General features: G+C 61.4%; 1 protein-coding gene across 14 annotated transcripts in view; it reads left to right on the top strand.

Annotated features, from left to right (window-relative positions):
• Nucleotides 1-16,521, top strand: part of C5H1orf167 (chromosome 5 C1orf167 homolog) — a 31,224-nt gene that overhangs the window by 7,815 nt on the left and 6,888 nt on the right. For 11 of the 14 annotated variants that reach the window (XM_072828360.1, XM_072828363.1, XM_072828365.1 and 8 more), the window contains exons 2-12: nucleotides 6,174-6,324; nucleotides 7,182-8,413; nucleotides 8,584-8,627; nucleotides 9,036-9,243; nucleotides 9,869-10,005; nucleotides 10,973-11,115; nucleotides 11,528-11,714; nucleotides 13,877-14,052; nucleotides 14,522-14,708; nucleotides 15,892-16,107; nucleotides 16,363-16,519. In XM_072828360.1, the coding sequence (XP_072684461.1) occupies nucleotides 6,174-6,324; nucleotides 7,182-8,413; nucleotides 8,584-8,627; nucleotides 9,036-9,243; nucleotides 9,869-10,005; nucleotides 10,973-11,115; nucleotides 11,528-11,714; nucleotides 13,877-14,052; nucleotides 14,522-14,708; nucleotides 15,892-16,107; nucleotides 16,363-16,519 (2,838 nt within the window). Of the gene's footprint in view, nucleotides 1-3,421; nucleotides 4,202-6,173; nucleotides 6,325-7,181; nucleotides 8,414-8,583; nucleotides 8,628-9,035; nucleotides 9,244-9,868; nucleotides 10,006-10,972; nucleotides 11,116-11,527; nucleotides 11,715-13,876; nucleotides 14,053-14,521; nucleotides 14,709-15,891; nucleotides 16,108-16,362; nucleotides 16,520-16,521 lie in introns of those variants that run through there. The other 3 variants (XM_072828362.1, XM_072828366.1, XM_072828364.1) reach the window with 3 other exon arrangements.

Here is a 16,521-nt window from a genome sequence, read left to right as displayed (position 1 = left end):
TTGTGCATACTTTTCAGAATTTTAAAAACATGTTTTGCCGAAGTACAATCTTTCAGTAAAGCACAAAGCATGTTTACCAACAGACCCAAGTATCCTCAGCTTCTCTGCAATATGAAGCCAAAAGCACAAACCAGCGTCCAGTAATCATTGCTTTAGTATTTTCTCTCATTTGGAAAAGACCTCGATGTCCAGGGCATTCAATCCCATTTCTCATCCAAATGAACCTTTAAAGCTTCAGGTTGCCAGAGACTTTTTTTTTAAACTTTATTTTTTTATTTATGATAGTCACAGAGAGAGAGAGAGAGAGAGAGGCAGAGACATAGGCGGGAGAAGCAGGCTCCATGCACCGGGAGCCCAACGTGGGATTCGATCCTGGATCTCCAGGATCGCGCCCTGGGCCAAAGGCAGGCGCTAAACCTGCTTCGCCACCCAGGGTTCCCTAGGTTGCCAGAGACTTTGAAAGCGATCCTAACGATTACCCATGAAACCCTTGAGACAGACAAAATCAACCATCATTTTAAGTCCTCTTTTTGCTGACAGATTGGAACAGAGGTCACGAGCTTATTTGACTTTTGGTAAACCTTAGCAGGATAGAAGTCTTAGGTTTAGTGCTGACACCTGTAAAGGCACGTCTTCATCCACTCAGCAAACTTAAATTGAGTTTAAATATCAAATATGTTCCTCCTGGGTCCACTTCAAAGTCAGTTTGTTCTCCATTGTCAGGGTCTACGTGGGGCCGTGGCGGGAAATCTGAAGGGGGCGGTGTAAGTCCAAGGGCTGGGGTGCTCCTCGCTCCCGGACAGCGAGAGAAGGGGCAGGAGCCAGGGAGGTGGAGGCGCCAGGAGGGCACGGGAGCCAGGTGGTCCCCGAGGTGGTGCAGAACCAGGGGGAACGGGAGAGGGCAGGAGAGGAGCCCCCAAGGCGCCTCCAGGAGGGTTGGCGGTGGACGAAAGCCCAGGGGGCAGGGAAAGAGGATTCCCGGGCCTGAAGCCCCTCAGCCTGGACGGACGAAATGACAGATTTTCTTTCCACCAACAAGTGGAAACAGGCGGTCCATGTCGGGCAGGAGAAGACAGAGAACTTCCCCAAAACAAAAGGGATTTTGGCAGCTGCTTGGGAATATTGGTGAAGGCCCCGTCCCAAGACGATTGGCTCCAATGATCAGAGCCACTGACCCAGGAAATGAAGGGGGGAGAGGCCCCCACACACCGCTGGAGGGATCTGGGACCATCAGGAGCAACGGTGAGGCAGCGTCCCCTTCGTCAGCGACCGCCCGTGTTTCCTCCAGCAAACTGGGTTTGGTCGGAGGAAGCCTGTTTAGACGACATCATCCCGTGTGTCAGGAGACTGGCCAGTCTAGGAAACCAAACACATTCTACGAGGCCCGCAGCTCGGAGCCCTGACTGAGGGCCAGGAAGGCCTGGCCACCAGGTTCCTCCATCCGCTCACCCTGTGTCCTGCAGAAGAGACCTGCCAGATTGATTGTGTCGAAGCTCAGGGTCCCATTAACGGACCGTTTTCCCTTGTCTCCTAAGGAGAGGCCACGCAGTGTTCCGGAACACCGCTCCTTTCTTAAATCTTGCAATCCCAATTGTTTCCAGCGGGTAAAAGGGCTTCCCAAGGGAGGGTCCTTGGGAACTGAAAAAGAAGCCTAGAAGGCCTGTTACCAAGAACCCTCCACCCCCCGCCACTCCCTGGTGGCATCCCACATAGGATGTATCCGAGGCGCCTGGTGTCAAAGCGACCCCAAAGTGTCCCTCTAACAAAATTGCTATGATCCCTGCCCTGTAGGAGGGATGCTGGCGCCCCCCACCCTGCTTCCCCATTGCATCTGAGGCTACAAATGGGTCTTCACCTTGCCATGCTGTGCCACAAAGAACCCGCCATTTTTAACCCGTGGAACATGCTAGAAAAGTTTTACAAGAGGAAATTAGCCAATGTAACTGAAGTGCTAGAGGATGTTGAGAGAAAACGGTAAAGATAGGAATCCATGTGGTTTAAGTGACATCCCAACACATCTAGTCCCTATAGCCAACTTCCCTAGGAAATGGTCCCGGCCGGGGGTTAATTCAATCAGGTGCTGCTTTCAGCTGGCTCCCGGGGGAGTTCTCACAGCCAGAAGTGGCTGGGCCTGGGATGTGGAGGGGATCACTGAGCCCCGGTGAGGAGGAAACCTCACATGGGAGTCTTAAGATTGGCTGCTGTGCTGGTCCCTGAGGTGGCTGTCCTGTGCCCAAGACAGACAACTGTGTATAAGAGTAGGAATAAAGGAGGAGCACTGGGGGGCTCAGTCGGTTGGGCATTTGCCTTCGCTCTGGTCACGATCTCTTGGTCCTGGGATCGAGCCCCATGTCGGGCTCTCTGCTTGGTGGGGAGCCTGCTTCTCCTTCTCCCTTTGTGTGTGTTCTCTCCCTCTTTCAAATAAATAAATAAATCTTTGAAGAATAGGAATAAAGAGGGACGCCAGGATGCCTCTCTTTGAGCACCCGCGAGATCGAGCCCTGACTCAGGCTCCTTGCTCTGTCTGCTTGAGAGTCTCTCCTTTGCCCTCAGCCCCTCCCTCTCATGCTCTCTCTCTCTCTCTCTCTCTCTCTCCTAAAATGAATTTTAAAAATCTTAAAAAGAGGGCAGCCCGGGTGGCTCGGGGGTTGAGCGCCTGCCTTTGGCCCAGGGCATGACCCTGGGGTCCCGGGATCGAGTCCCACGTCGGGCTCCCGGCATGGAGCCTGCTTCTCCCTCTGCCTGGGTCTCTGCCTCTCTCTCTCTGTCTGTGTCTATCATGAGTAAATAAATATAATCTAAAAATAAAAATAGGAATAAAGAGAAGGCATCAAGTTTCTGGGTCTTGTTACCACTCTGGCCAGGGGTGTAGCTTCCAGCCGGAAGGCAGGCTCTCTCCTCGGCGGAGGACGGCCCTGGGCTGGAGGATTGCCTCCTGAGCAATCAACAGGAAAGTGTTCCAGGAAGACCGTCCTCCTTGAAAAGCCCCTGAAATGAAAGTAAAAAAAGAGAAAATACCAAGTTGGCACCGAGACTCAGGGTGGAGATGAGATGACTCAGGCCCCACGCTGGGCACCAGAATGACGTGATTGGATATATGGTTTGGGAGCAAACAGTCAAGAGAGAATTCTTGGGATATTTTTGGTGCAAAAAGGTGGTTTTATTAAAGCACAGGGACAGGACTCATGGGCAGGAAGAGCTGCACCGGGATTGTGAGGAGTGGCTGATGACGGACTTTTACGTTTGCGGAGGGACAGGGGTAGAGACGGTGTCAGTGTGTCGGGAATTGTCGCTGAGATGTTGGTCCTCCGACGTCTGCAGGACCTTGGAGGTCTGGCTGTTGGACGTCTGTGATGCAGCATCACCATGAGGGCAGCCGGGCCTTCCTACAGGAACGTCCTATTGCCCGGCTCAGGTATTCCTCGGGGGCTGCAGGATGGAGACTCGGATGAAGCTACGTTTCTCTGGCTTCTGTTGTACTCCTCAGGGAGCTGCCACGTCGGGGACAACGGTCGGGGAAGGGCTCGGTGCCAGGGTCGAGGCAGGCCTGGAAGGAGAGAGCGAGAGCGAGAGGCCCCGGGCACAGGGAACGGCGCAAGGGAGGGACTCGGGGTGAGGTCACGAGCTAACTGGGGGCCAGGTAGCACAGGACAGGGGTCAGCAAACATCCCTAAAGGCCAAGGAGCACATGTCTAGGCCTCGAGGTCCAGGAGGTTTCTGTTCCAACTTCTCTGGCCCCTGGTACCTAGAGAGTAGCCAGGCCAAGCCATGGGGGGCGCCCGGGGGCTCGATAGGTGGAGCGCGGGGCGTGATCTCAGGGTCCTGGGGTCTCAGGATCCTGGGATCGAGCCCCACGTCGGGCTCCCTGCTCAGCAGCGGGGACTCTGCTTCTCCCTCTCTCCCCTACTCATGCTCCGTCTCTGTCTTTCTCAAATAAATAATCTTTAAAAAAGCAAGCAAGCAAGCAACAAGGCCATAATCCCTAGCTGGGGCTGTGTTCCAACATAACTTCCCTTACATAACAGGCCCCGCTATTGGGCCTTCAGGCGAGCTCAGAAGAGCAGGGACGAAGCCGGTGGGCAGGAGGGGAGGGCAGGAAGACCCAGTCAAAACCCAAACTGAATAAAACAAAGCAGAGAGTCGGGCTCATTGCCAGGCTCTCCGCTCAGGGCTGCAGGCGATGCCTTCCCACTGCTCGCAGGTAAGGAAGGGGTTTTTATGGGATAAATATGGAAGTTATCTGGCTTTTGTTGCCAGTTGGTCACCTAATGGTCTTTCTTACTTGGATCGAGGGAGCTGATTCAAGGGACTTGAGGGGAGGGAGGAAGCGCAGAGAGAGCGGACCGGCTTGGTGCTTGGGGTTTGCCCGGGGCCCTGTGCTGATTTCTGAAAAAATTCCCTGTAAATTCCCCTAAGTTTAGGCTAAACGTCCTTTATGCACCTGCACTGAGCATCTCCGTTCTGCCCTTGACAGAAGGGACTCCATTTTAGTTTGGTTCGACATCCAAGAAGGGGGCATCCTGGAGCCAGGGAGGCGGGGTTCCCCAGGGGACCAGCGAGTGACCACCGTCCCAGTGCTGCCGCTGCCCCAGGGGTGGCCGGGGTGGGGGTAGCATCTCGGGGATCACCGGGAGGGAGGAAGGCAGCTCTGGGCAGGTGGGGGCGGGGGGAGCCAATTGCAGTGAGGTCAGCGGAGGTGGGGATGGGAGAGGAACTGGGATTTGAGTGTGGGGACAGTGGGAGAGGCAGCCAGGGACCTAGAGGCTCAGGAAGGCTGGTGCTGGGTTTTCTGGGTGGCGGGTCTTGCTTTCCGTCTTTTAAAGCTGGAAGAAACAACCACCTGCTTAAGTGCTCATGGGAATGATTCAGTAAAGAAGAGGGAAGTTTTGATGGGGGGAGGGGTGGTTTCTGGAGCAGGGACGTCGGAGCGTGTGTCCCACCCCCGGGCTCTGCACCCCGGTTCAGGCCTAAGTCTGCGGTGGGGCTATGGGGTCAGAGGTGCCTTTCCTGACTCACAGAAGGACCCCTCGGAGACTGTGGTGGCCCTGAGATGGCGCCCGGAGTGCAGGGGGGTGGTCAGGCTGGGAATGGGACCACAGGACGGGGGAAGGGCCAGGAGGCTCCGCCTGGAAGCTGGCCGGTAGAGAATGCCTTTCTCTTCTGATTTTGCCCTATTTTGTGAGTCTGCTGGAGGGGGGCGGGGAGGGGAGAAAGGGTGGCCCGGGTTTGAGGACAGGCCAGGAAGTGTGACCTGGCCTTTACGAGGGAGGGGAAAGGGAGTAGAGTCTGATTCTCCAGCAGCCTGTGCGCCCACTTGGGATCGAAGGTGGTCACTTGGAGCGAGGTTGTCGGTCAGTGCAGCAGGAGGGTGAAAACCACTCATCAGCTGTGTGCAGAGAGAGCAGGGGTGCGGGGCCAGGGCCGGGGTGTGCCAAAGGGCGCTTACACACCCGCCCGACGGTTAAACTGTGGGAGGAGGGTGAGCCAGCAGCGGTGAGGGGCAGTCAGAGGGTGGCAGGACCCGAGCGGGGGTCTGATGGGGCAAAGAGCACCACATTGAGCGCCAGAGGATGGGAGTAGGCCCCGAAACTGAAATTATGGGGTGGGTGCAGTTATTTAAGACGGCAGGGCCTGGGGCACCATGGCAGCAGGTGGTTGAGGCAGGACGAAGGGCAGGATGGTGGGAGGGGAGGACATGGAGGACTCCGCAGGCCAGGAGTGAGAGGCGTGGCCATGTGGACGGTGAGAGCGCCAGACGGAGGTGTGTGTCGGAGACTGCAACAGTGAGCCAGGGCTGAAGCCTTCAAGGAACGAGGGGACAGGCCCTGGGCTGGTTTCAGGGCCTGCCTGGAGCTTCGGCGGAGTGCTCCCCCCTGGAGCGGGGAGAAGGCGGGAAGCGGCGGCAGGCAGCAGAGGGCCCCAGCAGTCTGGGAGGCCCCGACCTGAGAGGGCTGCCCCGAGAGCAGGGCCCACTGGGGGGCTGTGGTCGGCGTTGGAAGGAGCGGGGCCGGAGGACACGAGTCACGTTCAAGGGAAAGGGGGTGGTGTGGGGCCTGAGCAGGACCGTGGGGGGTCAGGCCCCAGGGCCGCCAGGTGCGGGGGGAGAGTGTGGGGGGGGGGCCCAGGGCAGGGGCGAGGCGGGTGGGAGCGCACCTGCCATCCTCGCCCTCCAGGACCCATCCCATCAAACCGGCCGGACCGCGGGCCACGTGGACCACGGACGCCATGGCCTTGGCCTCGCCCTGGAGCCCGCGGAGCTGAGACGCTATGGCAGCCGCAAGGACCGTGTGCTGCTCGGTCCCACGACGCCCCCCGGGTGGTCAGGTGGGTCCGGGTGGGGGCGGGGCAGCTGGGCGGCCGTGGGCCCGGGGCTCCTTGCCCGTCAGCGCAGCCCGGCCTCCCGAGTCCCGGGGACTGACTGGACAGGGCCTTCCCGCGGAGGGCAGCAGCACGGGGCCTGGCGGGGGCCCCGGCCGAGAAGGGAGCCCCGGGGCGGTCTGTGCCAGGCCCAGAGCTGGCACAGCCGTGGGGGAAGCGGCCCCCACACAAAATCAGGGCAGATCCTGATCCTCGGGGCGAGTTCTCCAGGTTCTAGCTGTGTGACCGTGGGGCGAGTGGCCAGACCTCTCTGGGCGTTGGTTGGTGTCCGCGAAGGTGCAAGTGTGGCCCGCTCTGGGTGCGGGGTCCTCCCAAGCACTTGCCCGGCCCCGGGGAGCCTCGTCTCCGCTGTGGGACGGCCTTGGGGGGCAGGGAGCCTGACCCCCACCCCGAGGCCCCAGACCACTCCCTTGCGGCTGTTGGTTGCGGGGGTCTCACCCCGGGCGCTGTCCCTGTCACCTCTGCCCGGGCCAGAAATCGGGCCCCCTTGACTCCCCCCCACCCACCGCCCCTTCTGAGTCTCGGGGCATATCCCAATCTGAGTCCTTCTCTCCCCCGTCACCGCCACCCCCGATCCCAGCCCTGTCGCCTCTCACCCGGGAGGGGATGCCCTAATGGCCTCGTTACTGTCACCCCACTTCCTTGTGCCCTCCCCATGCCCGCGCCCCGCGGCCAGGCCCCGACTCACACCACCCCTCCGTCCACGGGGGGAGCCCTGGCCCGCTCCCACCTGGGGCCCCCAAGCCGCCCGAGCCCTGGCCACCCGTCCTCCCCCGGGACCTGATGGTCTCTCCTCCCTTCAGAACAGCGGCGATGGCCGAAGAGCCTAGACGCCGGCCCGGGCAGGGGACCCGGCCGGGGGGCGCCCACGTGCGGGGCGCAGAGGTTCCCCTCGCCCTCCCCGGGGGCGGTGCTGCGCCGGGAGCCCGGCCGGGTGCAGAGCAACCTGGCTGCGCCCAGCCTCGTCCTGACAGACGCGGACCGGCTCATGAACTCGAGCCTGCAGCAGCAGAGCAACCTGCCGCCCCCCGCCAGGCCCCAGGGGAGAGCCCGAGACCCTGCCGTCCAGCAGAGCAACCTGAGCGCCAGGGGCGCCGGCCTGGCTGGGGGAAGGCGCTGCAGCCCCCGCCCCCCGCCAGAGCTTCAGGAGAGCGTCGGGCCCCGGGGGGCAGCTCAGGGGAGCCCTCGGCCTCCAGGCTCGCTGGCCTGCCCGTCCTCCACCCTGAGGTCACCCCGGCTGCTGGCCACGGACACCCCCTGCCCAGATGTCCCGCCTGCGGCAGGCTCGGCCCCTTTCAATGGGTGCGCACAGCCGGACTCCGGGCCCTGGGGTGGCCTGCGGAGTGGGCCCTCTCGGCTCATGGGGGAGCCGCTCACCCTGGAGGACCTGACCGTCCCTGTCCACGGCCGGGCTCAGGCCCCGTCCCACACCGCCGTGCACCAGCTGCTGGCCTCCGTGCGACACCTGGAGCGAGCGGTAGCTCGTCTCGGGTGCCGACCATCCCAGGAAGCCCCGGGCCCTGCTCAGCGGGCCCCCTGGAGCAGCTCGGGCCAGGCTCTCGCCGCCCCCCCACAGCCCGGCCGACCTGGTCTTGCTCCCTGCGGTGGGAGGAAGGAGCACCCGGGCCGCCTCGGGGGAAGCGCAGATTGCCCAGAGACTCGAGGGAGCCAGGCTGGCCCCGCAGGCTCTCAGGCAAGCAGGCGGCCTGCGTCGTCGCTGGAGGCCACGCTGGGGACCCTGGCTGGGGATTGCCTTGCCCCTAAGGACAGCGTCCCTCCGGCCACCCCCCAGAGGCAAGAAGAGAGCTCCCCGGGGCCTCCACGTGGCAGCTGGCAGAGGGGAGACCCCCAGCTCCCTCCAGGGGCGGGCAGCAGGGAGGCCAGACGCTGCTCGTGGGCCCGGTCCAGTGCTGCCCGGGGCGTCCCACCTGGGCGGGGAGGCGGGGAGGTGGCCCCTCAAGAGCAGAGCAGCAGGGAGGAGGAGAGGACGGCTTCCTGGCCCCCAGATGCAGCCCCAGCAGGGAGCAGCCTACAGGTAGGTGCCAGAGGAGGCTGGGCGTGGGGGCCGGGGGACCCCGGGATTCTCATTGCTAGCTGGCTCCTCCCCCCAGAAAGGGAGACCTTGGGCAGGCAGGCTTGGCAGAGGGTGTCCTGTCCTGCTTGCTCTCAGCCTGAGAACTCTGTCCTGCCCTTTTGCTTTCCAAGGAAAAAGCCCGAAACATCGCGGGCCTGGAGTCCGAGACAGCCGGGTGAGGCCGTGGGCTGTGGGGGCGCAGGGGGTGGCCACACTCCTGGGCCAGTGATGGTCCCACCTGAGGTCAGGCCCTGGAGGCAGACCCATGCAGGACTCAGGGTGGGGGGTCACACTGTCCCTGCTGGGGCATGCGGGGGCCCCAGGGCCCAAGGACAGGGACGGGGTGGGGGGGGCAGTGGGGGTGGGGGCTGCTGTCGCTGCTGGGATCCGAAGCTTCTGAGGCTCTTGGCCGTTGGGGCACTGCGCGCAGCGGGAGCTTCCCCGTGGGGCTTCCTGGGCCTGCTGTAGCAGGAGGCCTCACCCACCCACCGGCGTGGACGGTGCCGCAGGGGGTGTCCAGCCCCCAGCTGCTTCCTGGGGCCGTGGGCCAGGCCAGCCCTGATCAGCCCCGGTCTGGCCCCAGCCGGCCGTGGCTGTCCCCATGTTTCAGAGCCTGGTGGCGCTGGGTGCAGAGGCGGCGGGCAGCGGCTGCCTTGGTGGCCAGGGGCCGGCGGCAGCTGTTGCACAGAGGCCTGTGGGCGCTTCGGGGGGCCCTGCGGCTCCGGGAAGCCCAGCTGGAGGCGGCGTGGGGGCGACACACTTGGGCCCTGCTGGCCCAGAGCTTCCGAAAGGTCAGCGGCCTCCAGGTTGTGGTGTGGGGAGGCGATGAAAGGCTGGTACGTGTGGGGAGGAGGTTCCCGGGGCACCTGTCGTCTACCTCCCGAGTGGTCCATGGCCACCCGCACACCTGAACCAGCTCTGCCTGAGTTCAAATCCTGCCTCCACTACTTTCTTTTTTCCACAACTTCTCACTGTGTGGCTTTGGGCAGGTTACTTAACCTCTCTGCGCCTTGGTTTCCTTGGCTCCAAAATGGGATAATCCTAAGAGTACATACCTCTGGGTTGCTGTGCGGTCCGATTAATAAGCACAAAGGACCTGGAGCCGTGCTCAGCACACAGCAAGCGCTCTAGCGTGAGTGCTCTCGACCTCCTACGAGCGGTCGGCCCCCCCGGGACTGGCAGGACACATCTGTGTTCTTCTGTCCTGAGGAAAGGGGGGTTCCGGGGGGGGCGCAGCCCCAGGTTTTGCCTCCCGAGGAAGGCACCGCACCGCGGGCTCCCTCTCGCCATTCATTCATTTATTCCCAAAGCGTCCGGGTAAGACCCAAGGCTTCAGAGTAGGACGTCCCTGTCCCGTCCCCTCTTGGGGCACATTTGGAGCTTCAGCTGACAGCCTTCTTTCCCCCTCCTCCTCAGTGGAGAAACCGGACTCTGCAGCAGAAGCAGGGGCAGCCCCCAGTCCGGGCTGGGCCGGGACCCCCACGCCCTGGGCCAGGAGGAGGCCAAGACCCCTCAGGAAGGGGGCCCGAGGTGGACCCCGCCAGGAGCAGCAGGTAGTCTGGGTCCCCCCAGCGGTCCGTTGGTCAGTGTGGCCTGGGCAGTGCTGGTGGGCCGCCCCCCACCCCGCTTTCTGCCCATGGGGCGAGTGAGAAAATTATGGTTTAACAGCATGACGAGCATTTGGCAACCGTTAGATACGATGTTCATCAAGATTTTAACATTCCTCCCCATTCTTTTTTTTTTAATTTTTTTATTTCAGTAACTTTTGGGCGCTATTTCTAATTATAACAGTACTGTGTGCTTGACTTGATAAAAACACTCCAAATAGCTGGAAGGTTCACCCCCTCCCCAGGTATCCCCCTTCCTAGAAGAGTTTCATGGGTATTTGCATGGAATTTTTAGTGACAAGAAGAAATTGGTTATATGACATGTCAAATGGGGGGAGAGGAACTAAAAAAATGGTGTCTAAGATATTTTTTACGCACATGAAATGGTACAGAAGGAAAAATGGTGCAATGTGGCACCATTACTTAGCACTACTGACCCGCTCACTTAGAGGTGGTTCAGACAGTAAGTTTTATGTTTTGTGCATTTTTACCAGTGTTCAAAAGGAAAATAAGTATTTCATCCAAAAAAAAAAAAAACAAAAAACCCATGCTGAAATAAGCAGATAGTGCACATCTCTGGGGCAGTGAAATTCAAGGTGACTCTTCCCCCCTCCATTTGCTGGGTCTTCCACTACGGCAAAGTGTGGTGTTTGTTCTTATTTGTAAATCGAAACCCACGTAGCTAAGACGATCATTCAAATACCAATGGTTTGTACGTGTTTGCTGTAAGAGTCCAAACGGCGTTGGAAGAGAATGAAGCAAGAGCAGGCCCGCGGCCCTCCCTCCGTCACTCAGATAATCGGGGAGGAGATGGAGCGTCTGGGGGAGAACGGGGTGGGGAGCGGCGGCTCAGGGCACCTCTGCACCTGTCCGGCGCCGGGTGGCCAGGTTGGGACTGTGCGCTGTCCCTCAGCCCGGCCCGCGGCGGCATCGGTTTCTCTCCGGGCAACTTCCCTCGCGGTCCAGGGAGTCAGAGGGAGGAGGCGGCAGCCTGGCCGGGACCAGATGGAGGCGATGGGGGAGCGCAGATGCTGCAGGCCTTAGGACACCTGGCCGGTGAGCCGTGGGCCCCCGGAAGCGGGGGGTGCGGGGTGGGGACCCGAGCACCCATACCGGGCAGGGCACGGGCTCCCGAGCGAGTGTTCCCTGAGCATCTACTCGGTCCGCTTCCCAGACACGATCTCATTTGAGCCTCGTGGGACCTGGGCAGGGCTTTGTGCCCGTTCACGGACGGGGAGGGGAGGCACAGAGAAGTGACCGGCTTGAGGACACACGGGATGGGCGCACGTCCTGCCTCAGTACTACCTGAGGGTAGTACAGCCCCAGCGGAAGCTTGAGTGAACCGGAAGATCTCTCAGACATCACTCACTCACGGAGAAACTGAGGCCCAGAGACAGGGAATGACATAGCCTCCTCCTGTCCTGGGCCTCCCTACTCTCTCTTCTCGCTCTCTCTCCTCGCTCTACAGTCTTCCTCTTGTGGTGCCACCAGAAGAAATGGGCCAGGAAGGACAGGGGGGCCCAGAGAGAGAACCCCCGGGTCCCACCGAGGACGCAGGGGATGGGGAGACCCCCCGAAGCCTGGCGCTCTCATGCTGTAGATGCACCCAGGGCGGCCTCGCCGGACACTCAGCCGCGGAGAGCCTGGCTCGGCAGGTAGGGAGATGTGGAGAACGTGAGACTGGGGACCCTTCCTTGAGGCAGGGGGCGAGGTGCAGCTGGAGCAACCCTTTGAGGCAGCTCTGGACTCCTGGTGTCAAGAAAGGATGATAAAGACCAACCACGAGAGGCTCCTGAGTCTGAGAAACAGGGTTACAGAAGGGGAGGAGGACGGGGGTGGGGTGGGGTGACTGGGTGACAGGCACGAGGAGGGCACGTGACGGGCTGAGCACTGGTGTCATACATAGGCTGGCAAATTGAATTTATTTTTTTTATTTTTTTTTTTATTTTTATTTTATTTATTTATGATAGTCACAGAGAGAGAGGCGCAGAGACACAGGCAGAGGGAGAAGCAGGCTCCATGCACCGGGAGCCCGATGTGGGATTCGATCCCGGGTCCCCAGGATCGCACCCTGGGCCAAAGGCAGGCGCCAAATCGCTGCGCCACCCAGGGATCCCCTGGCAAATTGAATTTAAATAAAAAATATATTTTTTAGAAAGAAACGATGATAAGAATAAGAAATGAAAACACCTGCTGTTTACTGAGAGCCCAAGATGCCACCCAGAGCCTGGGGTTTGGTCCCAAGCAAAGCTGGGTGCCCCCGCCCCCCTCCTGGAAGCGTGGCGGTCACACAGGGTGCGGGCCAGTCCCGCCCGAGTCACGTGTTGGGAAGGGAGAGAGCGCAGATCTGTAAGACGGCTTTTCCTGTGTTGTTTTATGATGAGACATTTATAACTTACACAAAAGCAGAGAGAATAGATGCTGACCCCGTGTCCCCATTACCGAGCTGCAGTAAAGTCACCTCCTGGGAACACCTGGGTGGCACAGTCGGTTAAGCATCTGACTCTTGGTTCCAACTCAGGTAGTGACCTCAGGGCCCGTGGGGAGTGACCCCAGGGTCCATGGGGAGTGACCTCAGTATCCTTGTGGAGTGACCCCAGGGCCTGCGAGATCGAGCCCTGACTCAGGCTCCTTGCTCTGTCTGCTTGAGAGTCTCTCCTTTGCCCTCAGCCCCTCCCTCTCATGCTCTCTCTCTCTCTCTTTCTCTCTCTCTCTCTCTCCTAAAATGAATTTAAAAAATCTTAAAAAGAGGGCAGCCCGGGTGGCTCAGGGGTTGAGCGCCTGCCTTTGGCCCAGGGTGTGACCCTGGAGACCCGGGATCGAGTCCCACGTCGGGCTCCCTGCATGGAGCCTGCTTCTCCCTCTGCCTGTGTCTCTGCCAGTCTCTCTCTCTGTCTAATGAATAAATAAATGAAATCTTTAAAAAAAAAAAAAAACTTTAAAAAAATCTTAAAAAGAGAAAAAAAAAGTAAAGACAATCACCTCCTGAAAAGCTTGTTTCATGTGCCCCACCTGCTTCCGCCTACGTTGTCTGAAGCAGGGCCCCCTTCGTACCGCTGCGCCTGTAGATACTTCTAGAGTGTCTGTGTAGTAGGGACTCCCCACAAGGCACACGGAGCCGTGGTCACGCCTCAGAGTGAACGTTCGTGCCCGAACACCGAGAAATCTGTGGCCCGCCCGGGTGCAGCTGCTCCCGGCGTGCACATCCCGCTGTAGTTCGTGTGAACCCGGATCGGGACGGGTTCCCCCACTAACGGCGGCGGACGAGTCGCCACGGTCTGTCTGAGCTGCGGGGTCCCCTCCGGTTCTGGTCTTTGCCGCCTGTCAGGGGAGGAAACCGGGTTGCTGGTCCCATAGGATCCCCCGGGGCCTGCGTCCTGCTGACGGCACCCCGGAGGTTTCCGGGGAGAACTCCGGGCGGAGGACTCCGAGCCGCTGAGGGCTCCGCCGGGACCCGAGGGTGACTGCTTGGGCCCGCGACGCCTGTGACGCGGGAGCTCAGGGAGCCCGGAGGATGCCGCCCGGCAGTCCGGGTGCAGAGGAGGCGACATTCTGTCCCCAGCAAGGAGGCGGCCGCTGGGGGTTCTCAGCAGGGCCGTGAGCGCCCGCACCTGGGATTTGAGAAACATCAGTGTGAGGCCAGGGTGGACGCGGGCGTCCAGGCCCGGGGGCACCCACGCTGTCCCGACAGCTGCCCCATTTACGTATGACAAACAGGTTCAGAGGGCCAAGTGGCTTGTCCAAGGCCTCCACGGCGGCACGGGGCAGGTGGCTGTCGCTGCCGTCATCACGTACCAGCACCTCCCTGGCTCTCCAGGTGCTTTGGGGCCTGGCAGCGGTTCACGCAACGAGGGGCCGGGTTCCGGGAGCGGCTGGCCCACCGCCGGGCACACACCCTCAGGCTGTGTCTGCAGCAGTGGCTACGGATGAGGCGGCTCCGGGCCTCCGATGGAGCCAAGGTGACCCAGCTGTCCCTCTGCCGGCAGAAGGCAGGTGAGCGAGCCAGTGGCACGCCGAGGAGCTCCCTTCCCCTCCCACCCCTGCCAGCAGTGTCCCCAAAGCTCCCTCTGGGATGGTTTGAATTCTTGTGATGAGATGGAACCCGGAGCACTCGGGGGTGCGGTGTGTCGGCCCCGAGGGTCCAGGAGGTGCCCTGGGAGTGGCAGGCTTGCAGGGCCGCCTCCTCACTCCCAGTCATGGGCTTCTCTAGGCCAGAGACTTCCTTCCGTCTCCCGGCAGGAGGGGGGTGGCCTCTGCTCTCGGGAAGCTCTTGGTTGGGGTGGAGGGATAATGCGCATCCCTTGTCCCCCAGATCCCACAGGGGAAGGTGGGATCTTTGAGGTGTCTTGGAGGGGAGGGTTCGGAGGCAGTGGGGGGGGGTAGTGCCTGGGAGCGGGATCCTAAGGGGGGTGAGGCGGGGTCACTGGGGACCTGGCTGGTTCACCCTCTGACTGCTTCTCAGGGAGCGCGACTCTCTGTGGTGCAGCCCCTGGGGTGGCCCCAGCCCGTGGCCTGGGAGTGGTGGCTCGGGTCCAGGCGCCGGCCCAGGAGCAGGGCCGGGGCTCCCTGCAGGAAGCCTGCCGGAGACTGGCCCTCCAGCGGGCGCTGCTGCTCTGGAGGATGCGGCTGTCCCAGCGCCGGAGGCCTGAGTAGGTGTCCACGAGCCTGGGACCCGGGGTGCGGACGGGGCGGGCCGTGGGCAGAGCTCAGCGCTGGGAAGAGCGTCCCTCCGGGAACAGGCCAGGTCCCACCCTCCCCGGTGGCTCCTGCGTGGGCTGTGGTGCCCGGCAGGTGCGGGGCTGGGGGAGGTGGCCTGGGGCCTGGGACGCGATGGAGCAGAGGGCCGCCGGGGCCACACGCACGGGCCTCTACCGGGTGCGGGAACCTGGCCGCGCGGGAAGCCTGTGTGCCTCCCGCCGCCACCCAGCGCCCGGCAAGTGTCCGCAAGTTAGTGGCTCAGCGTAGACCCTGCAGGCGAGTGTAGACGCCCCAGCGGCCTCACCGCGCAGCCAGGCCGACTGAGGCTCAGCGTGGAGCAGCTCGCTCCAAATCACACTGCGAATTGGGGCAAGAAGGTCCCGGTGCTTTTCCACAGTCGTGCTGGGATTGAATCCAGGTGGCTGTGGGTGAGGGGGGCAAGGGGCAGGGGGGCAGGGGGCCGCTGCGCTGATGGGACACAAGTGGAACGTTTGCCAGCAGGTAAAGGCCAATAATTCCCTCGGGGAAAGTCACCACCAGGGCACCTGGGGGCTCAGAGGTTTAAGTGTCCCCTCTCAGCTCAGGTCACCTGCCCACAGCCCCTGGGGCCCCACATCGGGCTCCCTGCTCAGGGAGGAGCCTGCTTCTCCCTCTCCCCCTGCCCCTCCCACCTTTGTGCTCTCTCACTCTCAAAACAATAAAATAATAAAATAAAATAAATAAAATAAAATCTTTTATTTTTAAAATATTTTATTTACTTATGCATGAGAGAGACAGACAGAGAGAGAGAGGCAGAGACACAGGCAGAGGGAGAAGCAGGCTCCATGCACGGAGCTCGATGTGGGGTTCGATCCCGGGACCCCAGGGTCACGCCCTGAGCCGAAGTCGGCGCTAAACCGCTGAGCCACCCGGGCTGCCCAAAATAAAATCTTTTTAAAGAAATTTAAAAAGGAAGCCACATACCTAGCATCCATCATGCCACACCCCCTTGGTCCACTTGGACCCTCGTCTGTTTTGATGAAAGCCCCAGAACTCCCGGGAGGGTCGGTGAGCTCACGTGATCCCTGGGAATGTAGCTCTCCCTCCTCAGTGTGCTCCCGCCCCGGCCTCGGGGAACTGTCCCTGTCCACCCAGGACACAGCTGGGGCTGCCCTGCGACCTCAACGACGTACTTGGGTCCCACGTCTTCCGCTGTTTGCCGTTTGGGGAACTGACCTCCCGCAGGCCTGTTTCCCCATCTTTACACCCGAGCAGAGGCAGAGCACCGACGTGGCTTCCCCCTGAGTCTGGGGTCCTCGGGCCTGGGGCCCAGCTCCACCTCCCCTCGGGAGCCTGGCTCCGATCGGCCAGGTGAGGCAGGCACTGGTGGGAGTCCCTGCGGGAGCTCTGGAAAAGTGAGGAAGCCCAGGTTAAGCTTGAGTGGGGGGGACCCCAAGGGGCACGGGTGCATCTCGGCCACCAGTCGTCCCGTGTGCGGCCAACACGGTGTGGGTGAGGTGGCCCTTCCAGAGCAGGGCGCTGGCAGAGGCCCGGCTGGGGGCCCCGCGTGGCAGCCCGTCCGCCGGGGCGAGGCTGGGTCGCAGGACACCCCTGCTCCTTCCCCAGCATCTCCGACCGGGCCTTGCGGCAGCTTCAACACATCCTGAGCGGGGGGCACCTGACGGCGCGGGGTCTGAGCGCCTCGGCCCCGGAGCTCCTGGGCAGCCTCCCGGGAGGGGAGCCCTGGCTGGGCAGCCGCCCACTTCGAAGCTCGCCGCAGCAGGT

The sequence above is a fragment of the Canis lupus genome, chromosome 5 (assembly GCF_048164855.1).
Source record: "Canis lupus baileyi chromosome 5, mCanLup2.hap1, whole genome shotgun sequence".
Taxonomy (NCBI): domain Eukaryota; kingdom Metazoa; phylum Chordata; class Mammalia; order Carnivora; family Canidae; genus Canis; species Canis lupus.
This window is presented reverse-complemented; position numbering and strand designations above follow the sequence as displayed.